The 20,834-nt window shown below is 33.0% G+C and overlaps 4 protein-coding genes across 5 annotated transcripts; 3 read left to right on the top strand and 1 right to left on the bottom strand.

Annotated features, from left to right (window-relative positions):
* The first annotated feature begins 277 nt into the window (after nucleotides 1-277).
* On the top strand, nucleotides 278-2,615 carry LOC107604971 (large ribosomal subunit protein uL10). Its single transcript, XM_016306699.3, has 3 exons — nucleotides 278-627; nucleotides 736-804; nucleotides 2,048-2,615. Exons 1-3 carry the CDS (start codon nucleotides 382-384, stop codon nucleotides 2,294-2,296), a joined length of 564 nt encoding a protein of 187 aa, XP_016162185.1. The 5' UTR covers nucleotides 278-381; the 3' UTR covers nucleotides 2,297-2,615.
* An 8,951-nt stretch (nucleotides 2,616-11,566) lies between these two features.
* On the top strand, nucleotides 11,567-12,253 carry LOC148562650 (uncharacterized). The gene has a single exon (XM_088490945.1). It carries the CDS (start codon nucleotides 11,567-11,569, stop codon nucleotides 12,251-12,253), a length of 687 nt encoding a protein of 228 aa, XP_088347071.1.
* A 104-nt stretch (nucleotides 12,254-12,357) lies between these two features.
* LOC148562649 (uncharacterized) lies at nucleotides 12,358-15,147 on the top strand. Its single transcript, XM_088490944.1, has 3 exons — nucleotides 12,358-13,086; nucleotides 13,189-13,438; nucleotides 14,273-15,147. The coding sequence occupies exons 1-3, from the start codon at nucleotides 12,358-12,360 to the stop codon at nucleotides 15,145-15,147; spliced, it is 1,854 nt and encodes a 617-aa protein (XP_088347070.1).
* A 1,031-nt stretch (nucleotides 15,148-16,178) lies between these two features.
* On the bottom strand, nucleotides 16,179-17,952 carry LOC107604972 (group 2 truncated hemoglobin 3-2). 2 transcript variants are annotated; one of them, XM_016306701.3, is made up of 4 exons: nucleotides 17,756-17,946; nucleotides 17,552-17,682; nucleotides 16,621-16,765; nucleotides 16,179-16,536 (listed from the first exon to the last, which is right to left on the bottom strand). In XM_016306701.3, the coding sequence occupies exons 1-4, from the start codon at nucleotides 17,890-17,892 to the stop codon at nucleotides 16,452-16,454; spliced, it is 498 nt and encodes a 165-aa protein (XP_016162187.1). In that variant the 5' UTR covers nucleotides 17,893-17,946; the 3' UTR covers nucleotides 16,179-16,451. The 2 variants fall into 2 exon arrangements, with proteins under 2 accessions (XP_016162187.1, XP_016162186.1); XM_016306700.3 differs by having other exon boundaries at nucleotides 16,179-16,765; nucleotides 17,756-17,952.
* Between the last annotated feature and the right edge of the window lie 2,882 nt (nucleotides 17,953-20,834).

Raw genomic sequence — 20,834 nt, 5'->3', positions numbered from 1 at the left:
TGTTATCGTATAAATGCTTGTAATATAAATTACTAGTCACAAAAAAAATAAAGACCACTCCTCTTATTCTTATATAACAAGTTTATTATAATTAGTGTATTAATAAGTACTAATATACTTAATCTATTTTTTTAATAACTAAATGTGTATAATAAATTAATAATAGTAAATTAGATATAATTAAGAAAACAAGTATTTTATGTTTTAATAATTAAGAGGGTGAGTTTAAGTCTTTATTTTAAACATTGTAAAGTATTTTTGAGTTTTGTTGTCATTTTATGCCAGCCGTTGGATTGAAGCATTGAGAGAGTCATCAGATCTAGGTCTTGTTTCTTTGTTTCTTGCGGAGCAGATAGTAGTAGCTAGTGGTGGTGGTTGGCGATGGCGGGGAAGGTGTCGAAGGCGGCCTTCGACGCTAAGATGTGGAAACTACTGAGGGACTACAGCCAGGTCCTGGTGGTTACCTCCGATAACGTCGGTTCCAACCAGATAAACGGCATTCGGAGGGGTTTGAAGGGCGATTCTGTGGTCGTGATGGGTAAGAACTCCATGATGAGACGCTCTTTCACGCTCCAAGCTCAGAGGACTGGAAACAAGTCTTTTCTCAACCTTATCCCTCTTCTTAGGGTATAAACTAGAAACTCTTTTAATTCTGGATTATCGATTCAAAATTGAATCTTAGGTTTTCGAATAGAATTTTTCATTATGTAGTGCTTATTCTGTGAATTGGATCAGGGAAATGTGGCTTTGATTTTCACGAAAGGGGATATGAAGGAGGTTAGCAATGAGGTTGCCAAGTTCAAGGTTAAGTAATCTTGCTCTGTGCCTCTCAATCAATCTATGCTTGTGTGTTAACTGGTGTTCGTTATGGTAGTTAATGAAAGAAGCAAATTAAAATTTGGAGCAGAGGAAGTAGCAGAGAATAGAAAAAAACGTATCATATTGTTGCTTTCTTCAGAAAACAAATGATTGGTACAATAACTATATATAAAACTTGCTATTAGTATTCACAAAATCTGAATGGTACTAACGGAAAGATACAAGGAGATTTGGAGAAGATTCTGGAATAGTCTTGCTGGCATATGGTGTTGGTTTCTTTTGATGGTTTCTTAGTGTTCAGAAGCATGAACACACGTTTAAACATCTTGAACGTTGGACCAAACTTGTTTGGATGATTTTTTTTCAACATGATTTTTACCCTCAAACGTACGTTTAATTGAAGCAATATTTTGTAGCTTTTGCTTTCAATTCTTACTGTCATCTTTATTTTATTTTTTAATTACCCTTCTTCACCTTCATGCCTCATCTTTTCTACAATCATCTTCATTTTATTTCTCAACTATCCTTCCTCACTCTTTTCACACACTCATTTCCCTCATCTTCAACAATCAAGGTAAATCTCTTTCTTCTGCCAAACACACACTTAGTAGTTTGGTTCATCCTTTTGCAATTATGTTCAGGATTTCACTTAATAAGATTGTCCATAGTGAAGTTGTGAATGACAGTCTAGGTAATTGATAAGGAGCCTTAGTAGAGAAGCTATGGTATTACAGCTTAGTTGCTGAGAGGCACGTTTATATATCAGTTGATACACAAGAGAGTACTTTCGAGATTAAGTATGCCTTTGGGACTTGACAACGGCGGTGCTTACTGACATTTTCCTATTCTGTCCTTGTTTTTTGATTCTGCACCCTTAGATTTTAGCCAACAATTTTGCTAGCTCATCCGTCTATGCTAGTTAGTACAAGACACTAGGGTGGGGTTTAGTAATAATATTCAATATAAACTTACTACTAATGTTCATTGTTATCTTATGCCTTGAACTAGAAGTAAGAAATTAGCACTCCTAATATTCTGGGTTCAGGCTTTTATCAACTTGACTGGTGGAGCCATTGAAATTTTTACTGTAGTGCTCAAGTTTGGGCCTGGTTCATATTTGTTGATTTAGTTGCTGATATAAATATTGGGTCTGTTTGCAAGTAGAGAAACATGTTTATTTATCAAGGAACCTATGAGCCTAATATTTGCTCAATAACTATATCCACAGGTTGTTGATCCTCTTCTCATGTGCCCCAAGTACTTATCATATGAATCGTACCGCAATTGTTCCTACATGCAATCTGGACAGTTACCTTTGGGCCTCAAGTGTTGTAATCAGCAGTCGTCGCAGGATTCGGAGCCCTTTCTTGTATGCTCAAAATTCACTCCGCACCAGCATTGTTTCATGCAGAGATCAAAACAGTTCTTGGCAATGAGTGTATGGTCTCCTCTTCTCCTTTTAGCTGGGAGCTTGTGATGTGGAAAAAGTGTTGTAATTTGGATCTAATGGTTTATGCGAAGGATGAGTTTCACATATTTTCTTTGAGCACCATTGACTTTATTAGTTTATTTAGAGCTGAATCCTCCTTGTTACGAAATGAGGAATGAATTTTTTTTTTTTTTTCCATTTTGTATCAGGGTCTGTGTTTGGGAATGGGGATTTTGGTACGGGGAATTTTATTGCAGGAATTTGTTCGCTGTTTCAATAAGAATATTAGAACTAGTGTATTACCCAATGACTAACATTTTTTTTATTTTGTGTGTATTATTTGAGTTAACACTAATCAATTTTTTTTTTCCAATTATTAGTTTAGTTCATTGGAAAAAAATTGGGAAAGCTTAACCAGAAAAACAAAATTCGGGGGGTAATGCATATCTTCTTCAATGGAAACGTGGTAATAGAAGAGAAGCACAAGCAAATTTAGACTAATTATAACGAAGAATTTACTACAATTTTACTAAAACGAAGTCCTTGTTGCAATATGAATGTCCAATCAAGTTAATTTTGGGCGGTGCAATATTAACTATGAGTGGTGCTTTGTTTTTTCAGAATAGACTCTATATTAATGTACTTTGAAAAAGAGAATTTTAGGTAAATATAAATAGATGCTTTGTTTTTTCATAATAGACTCTATATTAATGTACTTTGAAAAAGAGAATCTTAGGCAAATATAAATAGGACAAGAATATGAGATAATATATACACATTATAACAATAATAAACATTCTTATCTCTCTCCTTTCATACACTATAATATAAATTTTCTTTTCTTCTCTCTTTCCGTAGATGTTAGTATATAAGTATTAATATATATAATATTAATATATTTTTATTAGTGTGAGATATTGATGTGGTGAATATTAATACTAAAGTTTTCTATTTACATTTTTTTATTTTATATTTATTATATCTTCCTTTAGTTATTTATTTCACAATATATTATCAGCACGAGACTCTGATCAAATTTTAAGAAGACTCAAGTAACAAATTTTCATTATGTCGAAACTCTCATCTTGAATTTAATGCCCTTGATATATCTGGAAACAACTATTTATCATGGATACTAGATGCTGAAATTCATCTTGATTCAATAGATTTTGGAGATACCATTAAGGCTGAAAATAATGCATCCCAAAAGGATAAAGTCAAAGTCATGATTTTCCTTCGTCGTCATCTTGATAAAGGATTGAAAAATGAATATCTCATATTAAAAGATCCTGCAGATCTTTGGAAAGACCTTGAAGAAAGGTATTATTCTTGCTGAGGTTGACCGGTGTATAGCTCGTCCGTCGATGAATTTCTTCAAGCTTCTCGTCGGAATGAGTTATACATCGGCAAGGAAAGAACAAGGGGGTGGGTACCTGCAAAAGACACTCCAACGCTCAAGTCAGTAAGTGTTTAAGAGGTATAAGAATAATTCTATGAATATAGAATGTAAGACATGAAATAGAAATCATCATGTGTTGTATATTATAATAATTATATGAATATAGAATATATCTAGAATGTCTCTAGAATGTCTCTAGAACGTATCTAGAATGTATAGTGTATATAGAGATTGGTGCCTTTTATAGGCATAGAGTTGATGAATAGAATTGATGATATGACCGTTGATCATTAAGTAGAATAATGGTCATTAAGTCAGTAATGAAGGTGTCAGTTACAGAATGAATGATAATTAAGGCCGAGTTATAACTCATAATGCACAATAAAGACCGAGTTATAAGGTGACGGATCAGGTATAATCATCAAAAGACGGTGATACTTCCTTAAGCCCGATATGAATGGACGCACTTGCGTCTACAGGATTTTAAATTCATAAATGAATATAATTCTGTAATGTTTCGAATCACCTCACGAATGAAATTATGTGAAAAAAAGATAACTGATAATGATATGTTGGAGAAAACTTTCTCGACCTTTCATGCCTCGAATGTGCTCTTGGAGTAGCAGTATCGAGAAAAAGGATTTAAAAAATATTCTGAGTTAATTTCTTGCTTTCTTGTTGCTGAACGCAACAATGAGTTGCCTTTAAAAAATCACGAAGCGCGCCCAACTGGTGCCACCCCATTTCCTGAAGTAAAAGCGGCAAATCATTACCTTAGAAGAGGTAAATGGCAAGATTTTGGTAACAAGAAAAATTATGGAAGGAAAAGGAATTATGTTTACAAGAAAGGATCTCACCAGAAGTGGGATAAAGAAAGAAATATTGAGCAAAATAAATCAATAGAGGATAAATGTTTCCATTGTGGTGGAAAAGGTCATTGGTCGCGTACTTGTCGTACCCCAAGGCACCTAGTCGATCTTTATCAAGCATCTTTGAAAAAGGATGACAAAAGAAAGAAAACGAATTTTGTTTCAAATGATGCTGAAAATTCCACCACTCATTATGATATGTCAGATTTCTTTGAGGATCCTAAAGAAAATATTGGTCATTTGATCAATGATGGAATAATTTAATATGCAAGATTGTTAAGCATTCATGTAAATAAATAATGTAAGAAACTTATTGTTAAGTTTTATTCTCTATGTATTTAAGTTTCAAATATGATGTATATAAATAATGAAATATAAATGTTTATGTTTAAGAATTTTGAAATCATTAAATGTGTCAAGTTTTAAAAATAATAATGATAATAATAGTGACAATAATAAAATTTTAGTATATGATATTATTTTTATGTAAAATGTTTATTAGAAAAATAATTCCAATCAAGAATTCAATTTGACTGTGCATGTATTACTACTCATTTTATTATTATTTATCTTTGAAGAAAATGGCAAGGATATATAATGAAAATGTATGCCTTGCGGATAGTGTAAGTTCGCACACTATTCTCAAAAGTAATATATACTTTACCCATTTTTGTGCCAAAAGAAAAATATATTAATACTATTATTGGCTCGGTCAATGTGATAGAAGGTTCCGGAAGAGCAATAATTTTGTTTTTTGAGGGAACAAAATTCATAATAAATAATGCACTATTGTCTACCAAGTCTCTAAGGAACTTGCTAAGTTTTAAAGATATTTGCCGAAATGGATATCATATTGAAACTATGAATGAGAAAAATCATGAGTACTTATGTATCACAACTCATGATTCAAATAAGAAGGTTATACTAGAAAAGTTACCCTCACTTTCATCTGGGTTATATTATACCAAAATTAGTGCAATTGAATCACATGTCATTGTAAACCAGAAGTTTACTAACCCAAATGAATTCATAACTTAGCACAACCGATTGGGTCATCCGGGAACAACCATGATGCAGAGAATTTTTGAAAACTCCCATGAACATTCACTAAAGAATCAGAAAATTCTTACATCTAGTGAATTTTATTATGCTGCATATTTTTAGGAAAAGTTAATTTGAAGGCCATTACCAGTAAAGATTGGATTTGAGTCCCCTGAATTCTTAGAAAGGATTCAAGGCGATATATGTGGACCTATTCATCCAGCAAGTAGATCTTTTAGATATTTTATGATCCTAATAGACGCATCTTCGAGATGGTCACATGTGTGCTTATTGTCTTCTCGCAACCTGGCGTTTGCGAGATTACTTGCTCAAATTATTCGATTAAAAGCACAATTTCCAGAAAATTCAATCAAAGTAATTCGTCTTGATAATGCTGGTGAATTTACTTCCCAAGCTTTTGATGCCTATTGTATGGCTAATGGAATAAGTGTTGAACTCCAGTAGCTCATGTTCACACACAAAATTGGTTAGCAGAATTACTTATTAAATGCCTCCAATTAATTGCTAGACCCTTACTCATTTGAACGAATCTCCCAACTTCGACTTGGGGGTATGCTATTTTACATGCTACAGCACTTATTCGTTTGAGGCCAACAAGTTATCATAAGTTCTCTCCCATGCAATTAGCTTTTGGCCAGCAGCCAAATGTTTTCCATTTAAGAATATTTGGGTGTGCGATATATGTTCCCATTGTACCACCTTCTCGCACCAAAATGGGACCCCAAAAAAATTGGGGATATATGTTGGATATGATTCTCCCTCTATAGTGAGGTATCTTGAGATACAAACTGGAGATGTATTTAAAATCCGGTTTGCGGATTTTTATTTTGATGAATCAAAATTTCCAACATTAGGGGGAGAGAATAAGCTTCCTGAAAAGGAACTTAATTGGAATGCATCATCCTTGATACATTTAGATCCTCGATCAGGGCAATGTGAACTAGAAGTTCAAAAGATTATACATTTGCAAAGAATAGCAAATGAATTGCCTGATGCATTTTCTGATACGAAAAGGATTACTAAGTTCTATATACCGGCTGAAAATGCTCCGATTCGAGTTGATGCCCCAGTCGGATAAATTGTCACCGAAGCAAATTCACGTCAGAAGTGTGGCAGGTCTGTCGGTTCCAAAGACAAAAATTTTCGAAAAAGAAAAGAGGTAAATACTACTCCTGTTAAAAAAGATATAGTAAAGACAACTGCAGTTGTCCAAAATTCTGATATAGTTTTAACGCCAGAAGATGTTCAGGTACTTGAGAATTGTGAAAATGACGAGATCTCGATAAATTATGTCTTTACAGGAGAGAAATGGGACCGAAATAAGACAATTGTCAATGAAATATTTGCATATAATGTGGCATTAAATATCATGCATGAAAGTAAGGATCTTGAGCCAAGATTAGTCGAAGAATGTCGACAAAGAAATGATTGGCCAAAATGGAAAGAAGCCATGAAGGTTGAGTTAGACTCACTTGCAAAACGTTTAGTCTTTGGACCTGTAGTCCGTACACCAGAAGATGTAAAACCTGTTGGATACCGATGGGTATTTGTGAGAAAATAAAATGAGAAAAATGAAGTTGTACGCTACAAAGCTTGACTTGTAGCACAAGGTTTTTCACAGAGGCCCAATATAGATTATGAAGAAACGTATTCCCCTGTAGTGGATGCGATAACATTGCGTTATTTGGTCGGTTTATCTGCATATTATAAACTACATATGCATTTAATGGATGTGATAACAGCCTACTTATATGGCTCATTAGATCGTGATATCTATATGAAAGTCCCTGAAGGATTAAAGATATCTAAACCATCCAATGAATATTCACAAGGATTATACTCAGTCAAATTGCAAAGATCTTTATATGGTCTAAAGCAATCTGGACGAATGTGGTATAATCGTCTTACTGAGTATCTGACCAAAAACGGATTTAAGAATGATGATATCTGCCCATATGTTTTCATAAAAAAATTTGCATCTAGATTCATTATAATTGCTGTGTATGTTGATGATTTAAATATCATTGGGACTCCTGAAGAGATTCCAACAATTATAAAAACTCTAAAAGAAGAGTTTGAAATGAAAGATCTTGAAAGGACTAAATTTTGTCTCGACCTTCAAATCAAGCATATAAAAAATGGGATATTTATTCATCAAACAAATATTTCGATATCTTCATGGAACAGTTGACATGGGATTGTTTTATCCATATGGATCCAAGTCACAACTAGTTGGCTATGCAGATGCTGGATATTTGTCTGATCTACAAAAAGGGAGATCTCAAACAGGATACCTGTTCACATATGGTGGAACAACTATATCATGGAGGTCCACGAAACTGACGATAGCAGCAACCTCCTCTAATCATGTTGAAATACTAGCGATTCATGAAGCTAGTCGCGAGTGTTTTTGGATGAGAAGTTTAATTCAATATATTCTATCATCATATGGGCTGAATGATCATAAGATAGCTCCAACTGTCCTGTTTGAAGATAATACAGCATGCATTACTCAACTTAAGGGTGGATACATCAAAAGTGACAAAACAAAGCATATTTCTCCCAAATTCTTCTTCACTCATGATCTTCAAAATCAAGGGACAATTGATATTTAACAAATCCACTCAAGTGAAAAGCTGGCATATTTGTTTACAAAGTCACTCCCAAAATCCTCCTTTGAAAGATTGGTACATCAGATTGGGATGCGCCGATTTCGAGATATAAAATAATATCGACAAGAGGGGGAGACTGTACTCTTTTTTCCTTTGTCAGGTTTTTTCCCATTGAGTTTTTCTTGACAAGGTTTTTAACGAGGCAGTCCCCATCACAAAGAATATTGTACTCTTTTTCCTTCACTAAAGTTTTTTCCATTGGGTTTTCTTTAGTAAAGTTTTAATGAGGCATATTCCTAATGGACATTCAAGGGAGAGTATTGCAATATGAATGTCCAATCAAGTTAATTTTGGGCGGTGCAATATTAACTATGAGCGGTGCTTTATTTTTTCAGGATAGACTCTATATTAATGTATTTTGAAAAAGAGAATCTTAAGCAAATATAAATAGGATATGAATCTGAGATAATATACACACAGTTACAACAATAATAAATATTTTTATCTCTCTCCTTTCATACACAATAATATAAATTCTCTTTTCTTCTCTCTCCGTGGGTGTTAGTATATAAGTATTAATATATATAATATTAATACATTTCTATTAGTGTGAAATATTGACACGATAAATATTAATACTAAAATTTTTTATTTATACTTTTTAAATTTATATTTATTATATCCTCCTTTAGTTATTTATTTCACAATAGTCCTTTGTGTTATGTTTAATTTGATGAGCCACGGAACCGTCAAATGTGTACCACAACTACAAGATTCTCATCATGATTCATGAAGATAACCTATTTAACAATTTCTCAAGAAAATGTAGTTATTGTTTGATTTCATGTTTCACATCTAAACCATGAAGCAATGAAGCAAACTAGTGGCTTTGGAACTTTTAATAGAGGCGAGAATTTTGCCAATGGAAGCTAAAGCTATTAAATCAACTTCAGAGATTTATAATCAAGAATTTGATAAGATGAAGCAAAGACAAAATTGTGTAAAAATTTAATAAAAAAATTCGTATTTTTTGTTAATTTATTTGTGCAGTTTTGTATGTAGAAGCTCCTTCGAAAGATATAACAAGCTATAACACTGAAGCCATCTGCAGAGGATTGGTTCTTCCGAGTTAAAATGTTTAACTTGATTTATTTTAGTTATCGAGTTAATATTAAAGACCATGTAAGTAGATTGGGTATTATTTAAGAGAGTGATAATGTTCGTGTACTTTTTAGGAAGGAATTGTTTGTGAAATTACTTTACAAATGTGCCGTGCTTGGAATTTTTATTTTGGTCAAGTCCCAACCTTGCCAAGAATAATAAAGAAACACTTTGATGGTCGGCTAGATAGGAATTTCGATGAAAAAGAAAGCATGCGAGAAGCAGATGATTGTTTTTTGTTTTTGTTTTTTTTTTTTAAATAATTCACATAAATAAATAGTTTGGAATTTAAAATTATAAAGATATCATAAACCAATTATTGTTATATGTCTGATCTAAGTACTTTTATGTAAAACGAATCAAATATGCTATTTGTCTGATTCGATTTATCATTATATAAAATATATATAGTAAATTGAATTAATTTGATTATTAAAACTTAAATTTTTTCGAGTCAAATGTAATAGATAATTATACAATATAAAATAATCAACTATATTTATATAATATGTAATTTATGAAATATTATACTAATTAAATTATTTTATAAATAATTAAAATATTATACTAATTAAATGATAAATTATCAAACTGATTCGATTTACTATGTATATACTATATAGTGGTAAATCGAATAAGATTAATTTGATATATTTTTTCAACAATAAATCAAATCAATTTGATTTGATTTGACGATTTACGTATAAATAGTATAAATTAATTCGATTTACAAAAGATATTTAAGACAAGTGTGTAATATAAATTAATTTAAAATATCTGTATAATTTTAAATTCTAAATTATTTATTTATGTGAATGATTTTTTTTTTAAATATTTGCTAAAAGCATGGAAGCATCTTTCACAATAAAACACCGTAAGTGACCGAAATTATTGACAAGAAGGCAGTTCAAAAGTAATAGAAAATAGGGTAAAGTACTAAATTAATTTTATTTTTAGTGTAATTCTGTTTTTATTCTTAAGATTTAAAGTGTCCTATTTGAATCTAAAAATTTTTTATTTAGTTTTAATATAGTTCCACCATGAGGTCAAAGTTAAATAATTAACGAAATGTCAAAAATAAGTACAAGCTCCAAAGATACAAAATTAACAATAAATGCATCAATACATTTATTTATCATTCTCTTTACAATTTAAATGAAATATTTTCTATATAATTAAGGAGAATAATAAATAAATGTATTGATATATCTATTATTAATTTTGTACCATTGGAGCTTATATATCTTGTTCTTGCAATGCTGTCAAGTAGAATATTCTGTTAATTATTTAACTTTGATCTCAGATTAGAACTACATTGAAATTAAATGAAATTTTTTTAGATTCAAATAATTCCAGTTTGGGTTCAATTTTGGGGTTTGCCAGAATCGTTTAAAACCCTCGAAGTTGGACGTAAATTGGGAGAGAATCTGGGCACAGTGTTGGAGGTAGGTAAATTTCAGATGCGAGGCAGAGAAACTAGGATTGTGAAAGCCAAAATCAATATCGATGCTGCCAGGCAAGTGAGAGATCAGTTAATAGTGGCAGGACCTAATAAAAAGGAGGTAGAAGTGGCACTGCGCTATGAGAGACTTGGAAAGTTCTGTACCTATTGCGCAAAATTGGGGCACGAGGTGAAAAACTGCCATGATCTGCTGAAGGACACAGAGAGTGATATGGTAAAAGAGGATGACATTGGCGAATGGGTTAAAGCTAGCCAAGTGGGGATGCGAATCTACTCTGAAGGAGAAAGAACATTCAACAACTCAACCCAAAATCAGAATAAGGCCACTCAACGTAAGAAAAAACCGGTCTTAAACTGCTTATTGGAAGAATTTGCAGGGATGTCAATGCAAGAAGGGAAACAAAGTTTGAAACCACAAGACACTAGTAACAGGGCAGCACCTGAGTCACCTCAATCAGCCAACTCTAGAACAGAATGCATGGAGGTTATCATAGCTGGTCAGTCCAATACCAAGGAGGATGAAGGGCAGCTTATGCAATTCGCTATCGGGGAGTGTCTCACCACAGAAAAAGGTAGGAAGTGGAAAAGGTTAGCAAGACAAGGTGCTGCAGAGTCAGATACTAAAAGTGAACCCAAAAAAAGGTTGATGAGTGGTATAGCTGAAGTAACTACAAAGAAAGCAAGAACAGAGGATGAAAATGCAGTTGAACAGATGGTGGAGGGTGCCAGCCTACAAATGGCACCCAAGGCACCATGAGAACTATAGTTTGGAATTGTCGGGGTTTGGGGAGACCCCTGACAATTCACACCTTAAAAGGGATCTGTAAATCCCACTCCCCCGAGATTGTGTTTATAAGTGAAACAAAGAACCAATCTCGACAGGTGGAAGCAAAACTTCGGGTATGCGGCTACGAAAACTGGCATATTGTTAACTCGGCAGGAGTGGCAGGAGGACTTGTGCTAACTTGGAAGGACAGCATCAATGTTCAAATTATTAGCAGTGGAGAATTCTTTGTGGCAGCCGAAATTAAGGAAGTCGGAAGCAGTGAGGTATGGGCGTTCATTGGTGTCCATTTGAGTTGTTCAGAACAAATTCGATCCTTACAGTTTGAGGAGCTTATAACAATGAGCCAACACATGGAAGGAAAAGTGGTAATAGCAGGCGATTTTAATGCTATAACAAGCCAAGCGGAAAAGGAGGGTGGAGGCCAAAAATCAGCAACCACCATTGCAACATTCACTAATTTTATTGACAGTAACGAATTGGTGGATATTGGAATGGTGGGGCACCCTTTCACGTGGACAAATCGAAGACAAGGAGAGGATTTGGTGAAGGAGAGGCTTGACCGCTATTTAGTTGGGATGGAATGGAAGTTGAAGTTTCCGAATGCAGTGGTGCACAGGCTCACAGAGTCAGCTCGGATCATGCTCCAATTTTGATGGAAACCGAACCTCAATCCTGGCAAAGTAAAAGGCGGTTTAAATACTAGGAACGTTGGTGTGGAGAAGAGGATGTCAAGAGAATTGTCAGTGAAGTGTGGAGAATGGAAGTTGTAGGCTCGGCTATGTTCTCCTTGGCCCAAAAGTTGAAAGTTTATAGACATAGACTAGTTCAATGGCAGAAAACTCACAAAGCAAACTCCCGGAAAGAAATTGAGGACCTTCAAGCTAAACTAGAGGAGTTGCGGGTGGCTGGAATCAATGGGGGAGAGGAGGTTACCAGTTTGGAGGAGAAGTTGGAGCTGGCATATTTGAAAGAAGAGAGCTATTGGCGAGAAAAATCTAGAATCAAGTGGCTAAAAGAAGGAGATCAGAACACTAGATTCTTTCACCAGAAATTTCAATCAAGGATGCGAAGGAACAGAATTTGGAGATTAGTGGGGAGGGACAATGAGATTGCATCGAAACCGGAGGATATTGCAAAGGTAGCTGAGGACTACTTTTGCGATATTTTTACTTCTTCTTGTTCGGCTGATCCGAATCCATACTTAGAGGATTTGGAGCCTAAGGTTACAGCTTCCATGAACCGTAGGCTCCAAAGACCAGTAACTATGGACGAGGTCAAAAGAGCTACATTTAGTGTTCATGCTCAGAGTGCTCCTGGTGATGACGGGTTTACAGCTAAGTTTTTTCACTTTTTCTGGGATATAGTTGGAGGTGACGTTTTTAAGGCAGTGAGAAGTTTCTTTCACAGTGGCAGGATTTTAAAAAGCTTCAATCATACTCAAATTTGTTTAATTCCAAAGGTGCCAGATGCCAGTGACATGACTCAGGTACGACCGATCAGTTTGTCTTCAGTTATGTATAAAATTATTTCTAAAGTTATGGTGCACCGATTACAAGGTATTATGAATAAAATTATAAGTCCAAATCAGAGTGCGTTTCTCAAAGGAAGACTCATTTCAGATAATATTCTAATTGCCCACGAATGTATGCACTATTTGAAAAATAAGAGAAGTGGGGCAGAGCATGAGATGGCTATTAAACTAGACATGAGCAAGGCTTATGATAGGGTTGAATGGCATTTTTTATGGTATATTATGGATAAGCTGGGGTTTGATGCTAAATGGATTAACTGGACTAAGGAATTGGTAACGACTGTTTCTTACTCTGTTGTTGTGGAAGGTCAACCATTTGGCTATTTTAGGCCAAATAGGGGCATCCGACAGGGTGACCCCCTATCTCCATATCTCTTTCTTTTTTGTGCAGAAGGACTTTCCTTCTTGCTACACAAGGCAGAGCAAAACAGATTAATTCAAGGAGTTCAAGTTAATCGGAGATGCCAAACAGTTAATCACCTTTTGTTTGCTGATGATTCAATCCTTTTTTGCAAGAGCGCACCTAATACAAGCCAAAGCATTCTAGAATTGCTAGAGACCTATGAGGGTTTTAGTGGGCAAAAAGTCAATTTGAATAAGTCGGCTATCTTTTTCAGTCACAACACTCCTCAGAACACAAGACTAGCAGTTGCTCAAACACTAAATATTGAACATATCGGAGCACAAGACAAATACTTGGGACTGCCCTCTATAGTTCAAAAATCAAAGAAAGCAACCTTTGGAGCTATCAAGGATAAAGTTCAGAAGAGGATTATGGGTTGGAAAAGAAGTATATTGTCATCAGGTGGCAGGCACACGCTATTGAGAGCGGTGGGGGAGGCGATTCCTATTTATACACTCTCTTGTTTCAAGCTCCCGGACACGCTGTTGACTGAGATTCATAGCATGCTCTTGCAATTTTGGTGGGGTCAAAAAGGCGCAGAACGAAGAATGGTTTGGATTAAATGAGACACAATGACGAGACCAAAGAAAGATGGAGGGCTGGGGATCAAGGATCTAAGGGCGCAAAATTTGGCTTTATTGGGCAAGCAATGTTGGCGTCTAATGAAATACCCTAATTCTACTATATCAAGAATGCTCAAAGCTAAATATTTCAGAAATACAGATTTCCTACATGCAGAGATAGGTAGCGTACCGTCGTGGGGTTGGAGAAGTGTTCTTGAAGGGCGCAAGGTGATCGAGAAAGGCTTGTTATGGAAAATAGGCTCTGGCACTAATGTTCGCATCTTCCATGACCTCTGGCTCCCACCACCAGTGCCCCTTAATGTCCCTCAAAATGCACTCACAATCCCGCCAAATATGCAAGTGTATTACGTTAGTGCGTTACTAAATCCTGATAGAAGTTGGAATAAAAATCTGATTGAGTCGATTTTTTCAGTTGATATATGCAATAAAATTTTTTCAATCAAACCAACAGAGGAGGAGGATGAAGTTAATTGGTGCTGGACAAAATCTGGTATATATGAAGTTGGGTCAGGATACAAAATTGCTTATGGATTCTTTCATTCTCCTACTTCATTGAGGCCCCAGAACATACACAACAGAGTCTGGAATAGCATTTGGGAGTTGAAATTACCACATAAAATTAAGATTTTTCTATGGAAAAGTCTTCATGAAAAGCTTCCAGTGTTGCAACAAGTTCACAGCCGGTTCGCATCCACTCTTGCCACTTGTCCAAGATGCATGTTGAAGGCTGAATCAATTTCTCATGCTTTGTTTCAATGCCCCCTATCTTCAATAATATGGAGCCTAAGCTTAATAACCCCTGACCTATGGATGAGAGAAGAAGAAACTTTTTTCAATTGGTGGCAACGAGTCTTATCCTGGGCAGCGGCTCAATTCGACGGTAGACAAAAGACCCTCCTCATAGCGGCGCTGTGTTGGAGCACTTGGAAAGCGAGGAATTGGTGTGTTTTTGAGAAGGTAATAAGCCCAGCACCAGAGATAGTGAAAGAAGCCAGCAATTTAGTGCGTGAACTCGTGAACCATACCTGATAGATGCTACTTTTTCTTTACTCTTACTTCTACTCTTCTTTAAGCTCTTAGTCTTTCAGTCACAGCTGGTGATAAATGGGAATACCCAATTCTTTTGTACTTCCTTATGGAAACACTTTTATTTTATATTAATAAAATAATATTTATCTTTGAAAAAAAAAACTTTAAACTTTAAGAATTAAAACAGAAATACATCCAAACATAAGAGATCAATTTAATACTTTACCATAGTAAATAATAGTAGCATGATGCTTGATTCCAATAGTTATTGATCACCATATTAAAGATAATGTAGGAATAGTAATCATATGCTTTTTGTTGTATATTTTCTGCAGTCTAATTTTCTATTTCTTTCCATGTTCACCTTGTTTTGTTGAATTTTTTTTTATATATATATAAAAGAAGAGCAATGCTAGGGAGCCAGCAACTTTTGTGATTGGTAGCCATCAAATAACCATCAATGATGATCTAATGGTGTGAGATTGGTGTAAGATTTCATCTAATGACTCATCTTTCTCTACTGATTACATGCTGGCCAAAATTCAACAAAACTGCTGACCCCTAGAGTTTTCATAAAAGAAACCAGCCTTACTAATTGCCATTTAGGGCATCATCAATCCATTTTTCCTTTTTTACTATTATAAGGCATAAATCAAAGTTAGGTTACATCAAATTTGGTATGCGTGTTGAAGATAAAGTGGGCAAATAGCATCAAATACCGTCATTTCCCACTTTAATTGCCACCACAAATGTATCAATTTTCATTCTTGCATTACATATTTACATGCCTTCCCCTGCAATTCATTACAATCATAGCAACTTTTCCAACTTTGGCCACAAAATGTTCAAGATCTTATGTGTGTGCTATATGCTTAAATTTAACTAAACCGTGTGTGAAGACTTAAAAATTAACACTGATAAATCAAAATTTATAAATTTATAGATTTATAAGAATGAATCTGACATCGATCTAGTTGCTGTAAATTGCAAACAAACAAGCAGGAAAACCCTAAAGTTAAACCACATCTAAATGTTAGAACTGAGAAGTGCCTTATTCATGGATAACATTTATAAATGGTGCTTAAAAATATACATAATATTAAGAGCATTTTTAATATTCCAAAGAGAATGACCATTTCATTCTTTTGAACATCCTATTGTGATAAAAATGTTAAATCTTTACACATGGATGCTCTACCTTCTGATCCAGGTTCACGCTTGCATGGCCATTGGTATTGGTATGATTGATTCCTTAGCTGATCTCCAAATATGCAATGAAAATAAGATTATGGTGAATGTTAATGTTATCTTCCTGCTGCATGCTTGCATGGCACTTGCTGGTTTTGATTCTTCAGTTCATCTCCAGCAACCAGAAAATATGCAGTGTGCCTAAAAAAAATAACAAGGAAACCAAAATAGGATCTGAACAAGCATCTATATATATGAAGTTGCACTGTGTGACAGAAAATAAACCTGAAAAAGTTCATCATTTTAATCTTTGAGTCATCATCTATATCTGTAGTTGTGTCCAATGCTTGTTGCATGTGATGCAACCACCTCTCTGCAGCTTGGTGCGTGACCGGGAACGGTCGATGTCGACCAATTAGAGCAGGATGCCCTGGCAATACATCAAGAAAGAAGCTTATATGGTAGCTAGTTGCACTCGAGAGAGAAAACTTTTGTTGATTAAACTACACATATTTTTATAATTTTAAGATGATGTTAAGAAAAAGACCCAAATGTACTAGTAGAGTGCATATACTGCTAAAATCAATGGCCAATATAAATAAAAGAATAAAGTGACAATTAGGTCTTGAAGATTTTGACTTTGGACTAATTAATACTTAAAGAGAAAAAAAAAGTACTAATTTAATCCTCAAAGATAACAAACAGTAAATTCATGATGTCTTTTTATCAATTTATATTTGTCTATGAAAAATAGTAATAACTTTTGAAGCAAAATTTCCCTTATTTTAATATAATTTATAATAAATAGAAAAGTACATGAAAATTTAAAATTTCACTTATTTTGATAGAATTTGTAATAAATAGAAAAGTACATGAAAATTTTAAAAGATAATAAATATTTTACTATCCAAAAACTAAATCGTTTTCAATATACTAATGTAAATAACAAAATACATCAACAATTCTGTTTTTGTTTTGCATTATTTCCAGTTGCTATCTTCAAAGATTTAACTGTCACTCTACTCTAAATAAAAATAAAATTACTGGTACTGAGATTTTCTCTTTCACTTTCAAATTTAGGGATCTATCAAATCTTTCATAAAGATAACTAATCCTTTCTCTCCATAAAAGTCATCACGTATAAGATTACTTGAAAATATTACATAATCACACATATTCTCGTGGAGCATTTTCCCCTATTGTGGAAGAAGAGTACCTCGTCTCTGAGAATAGAGAGCAGGGCCTCCCATTCTTTGGACGAAAAATTCGTATTGGTTTTGAATAGCGTCTTCTTTCTTAGAATTCGCGAAGATTGAACGAAACCATTCTTCCTCGTCATCATAAACCCTATCTCCCAAGTCAAACCAACATTACATTTGAAATGAAAGAAAGAAGCAGTGAGCATTAAGTAAGTAAGTACCTGGTATAGAAATTGGTGGAGAGGTTAATGAATGTTTGAAGGCCGAGTTTCTGAAACAGATTGGTTTCGTCGATGGCGAAAGCGTCGTCCGTTGCCACTCCGCTCCATTCCGCCGCTTTCTGTTGCAGACTCTGCATCGTGTTAGTGTTTGTTATGCGTAGCTTGCTGTTACTGCAAATCTGCAATATATATAAGGCTCGCAGAGTTCGCGTGGATTCCACGCTATTTTTTGTTTTATTTATTTACTTAAAATTTAAGTTGAGGTTAGTACTCAAACTGTGGGCGCGGCTTGTTTTGCAATAGTGAGGTAACAATGTGTTCGTCTGACTCACTCTCTTTCTAGGGCACGGATTCCATGCACCGTGCGTGTTTGGCTGATCAGTGTGCCTAGCATTTAATTTTGGCTGCCAGAGAGCTAAATAAGAAGAGTCGTTGGATTTTTTTATTTTTTAATTTAACGGTGGAGATTATCCTGGTATTTGTCTCTTTTAATTGGCTAATAAATACTCTTTATAGGTTTTATATCATAGGAATCACTTTAAAAATTTTAATTTTTTGATGATTATTATTATAGATCTAATATCTATTTGGGTTAATAATTTAATATAGTAAAAATTTATGATTTTGTAAGTTTAAATTAATTAGAGATAATTATTTTGTTTTATGTTAAACTAAAGAACGATGAAGTTGGGCTGAGAAAATAGATTTTTCGTGTACTGTCTGTTGCTATCACTCACCTTCGTGACTTTTATGCAGTTCGAGTTACAGGAAGTTACTCTATATAGAATCGCCGGTCAAGAATTTGTACAGTCACTAGACGCGCATCTGCCTCGATAAAATTGAAAAATTTATCACTTTAGTCTGTTACTATCATAGTCGGAACATGAATGACAAATACTAGTGGTTTGGTTTGGATAGATGTTTAGTTTTGTCTGAGAGAATTAGCGGCGAAGGATCAAACGGCAAGGAGATGGTGGACGAGAGACTGGCCAAGGAGAGGCAAAAGATGTTTCAGGTCGGATCATATTAGCACATAGTTGGGTTGGACTTGGTTGCATCTATTCAGGCAATACCGGGAGTGGATCCTCTCCAGTGGAATAAAAACTGGATGGTATCCAATGGAAGATCTCACCCTTCATTGCATTCTCTCTCTCATTTATTTCTGGTCCCACTTAAAGAATTGAAGGTGGGAGATTACACTGTATTCTCTCCAGTGACAAAAAAAAATGGAGAGGATCTATTTCCAGGCAATACCCATCTAAAAAGAAGATTAAATTTGTATAGACTATTTTTTTTTACATGGAGATGTATACTTTATAGGTTACAGTAATATGATTTAGAAAATTAGTTCTATTTTTAGAAATTTAATTAATTATAATAATATAATATGAAAAATTAGTAAATTTATAAAATAATTTTATTAATTATAAAAATATGACATGAGAAATTAGTAATTTTTAGATTAATTTTATTAATTATAGTGATATGTCATAAAAATTTATTAATTATTTAGAGTATTAATTATAGTAAAATGCTATAAAAAATTAGTATGTTTTAGATTAATTTTATTAAATTGATAGGTGTTATCGCTGATTTGGGAAATAAATCGAAAATAAAAAAAATATACCTAGTAAGTTCTAAGGTTTAAATGAAAGGATAGACGTATATTAAGGAAAAGAAAAAAAAAATCCTAACCCCTAAATCTTAAATTAGTAATTTTTAGAGTAATTTAATTAATTATAATTATTGAATCAACCACCTTCAAACGTCTATGAAAAAAATACACAAATTATTTTTATGTACTCTCTCAATTTTATTACGTACTCTTTTAGTTTTATTAATAATATATATATATATATATATATATATATATATATAATTAGTTATTTTGTTATATTAATTTTATTAATTATGGTTAAATGATATAGAAAATAATTTAATTAATTATAATAGTAAGATGTTATATGAAATTAGTATTTTTTTAGAATAACTTTGTAAGTTATAGTAATATGATTTAGAAAATAAATTTTTTTTAGTAATTTTGTTAATTATAGTAATATAATATGAGAAATTAGTAAATTTATAAAGTAATTTTATTAGTTATTGTAATATGTCATAAAAAATTATTAATTATTTAAAGTATTAATTATAGTAAAATGCTATAAAAAATTAATATTTTTAGATTATTTTTATTAAATTGACAGGTGTTACCGCTGATTTGGAGAATAAATCGAAAATAGAAAAAATATACATAGTAAGTTCTAAGGATCAAATGATAGGATGGACATATATTAAGGATAAGAAAAAAAAAATTCTAAAACCTTAAACCATAAACCATAAATTCTAAACCAGTAAACCCTAACCTTAAACCATAAATATTAAATCCTAAACTTTAAATTAGTAACTTTTAGTGTAACTTGATTAATTATATATATATATATATATATATATATATATATATATATATATATATATATATATATATAAAATGAGTGATTTTGTTAAATTTATTTTATTAATTATAGTTAAATGACATGAAAAATAATTATATTAATTATATAGTAAGATGTTATGTGAAATTAGTAATTTTTTAGAATAATTTTATAGGTTATAGTAATATAATTTAGAAAATTAATTTTTTTTTATTAATTTTATTAAATTGATAGGTGTTATCGCTGATTTGGGGAATAAATCGAAAATGATAAAAATACTTTACTAGATAGACAATGGTTTTTGTCAATAGGTTCTAAAATGAGCCCAATAAAGTAAAAACACACTACACCCCCAAATTATCCCATCTAAATCTTAATATTAGGATAACCATCTGCACACCTATTAAATTAAACATCAGATATATCCATTGTTCACATTATTTAGTATTTTCATTGTCTACCTATACTTTTTCATAATAAAAATATATGTAGTAAGTTCTAATGCTCAAATGAAAGAATGCACGTATATCAAGGATAAGAAGGAAAAAAATTTTAAAATATTAAATCTTAAATCCTAAATGTTAAATCCTAAATTTGTAACTTTTAGAGTAACTTTTATATATATATATATATATATATATTGATTT

The sequence above is a fragment of the Arachis ipaensis genome, chromosome B6 (genome assembly GCF_059453495.1).
Source record: "Arachis ipaensis isolate K30076 ecotype BB chromosome B6, ASM5945349v1, whole genome shotgun sequence".
In the NCBI taxonomy this organism is placed as follows: domain Eukaryota; kingdom Viridiplantae; phylum Streptophyta; class Magnoliopsida; order Fabales; family Fabaceae; genus Arachis; species Arachis ipaensis.
This window is presented reverse-complemented; position numbering and strand designations above follow the sequence as displayed.

Coding starts and splice junctions, on each gene's coding strand:
- LOC107604971 (XM_016306699.3), top strand. CDS start 382: ATGGCGGGGAAGGTGTCGAAGGCGGCCTTCGACGCTAAGATGTGGAAA. Junction 628..735: donor ACCTTATCCCTCTTCTTAGG/GTATAAACTAGA, acceptor GAATTGGATCAG/GGAAATGTGGCTTTGATTTT. Junction 805..2,047: donor ATGAGGTTGCCAAGTTCAAG/GTTAAGTAATCT, acceptor CTATATCCACAG/GTTGTTGATCCTCTTCTCAT.
- LOC107604972 (XM_016306700.3), bottom strand. CDS start 17,892: ATGCAGAGTCTGCAACAGAAAGCGGCGGAATGGAGCGGAGTGGCAACG. Junction 17,683..17,755: donor TCCACCAATTTCTATACCAG/GTACTTACTTAC, acceptor CTTGGGAGATAG/GGTTTATGATGACGAGGAAG. Junction 16,766..17,551: donor TCTCTATTCTCAGAGACGAG/GTACTCTTCTTC, acceptor ATGTATTGCCAG/GGCATCCTGCTCTAATTGGT.
- LOC148562649 (XM_088490944.1), top strand. CDS start 12,358: ATGGAAGTTGTAGGCTCGGCTATGTTCTCCTTGGCCCAAAAGTTGAAA. Junction 13,087..13,188: donor ATGCCAGTGACATGACTCAG/GTACGACCGATC, acceptor AGTCCAAATCAG/AGTGCGTTTCTCAAAGGAAG. Junction 13,439..14,272: donor TTACTCTGTTGTTGTGGAAG/GTCAACCATTTG, acceptor TCCTACATGCAG/AGATAGGTAGCGTACCGTCG.
- LOC148562650 (XM_088490945.1), top strand. CDS start 11,567: ATGAGAACTATAGTTTGGAATTGTCGGGGTTTGGGGAGACCCCTGACA.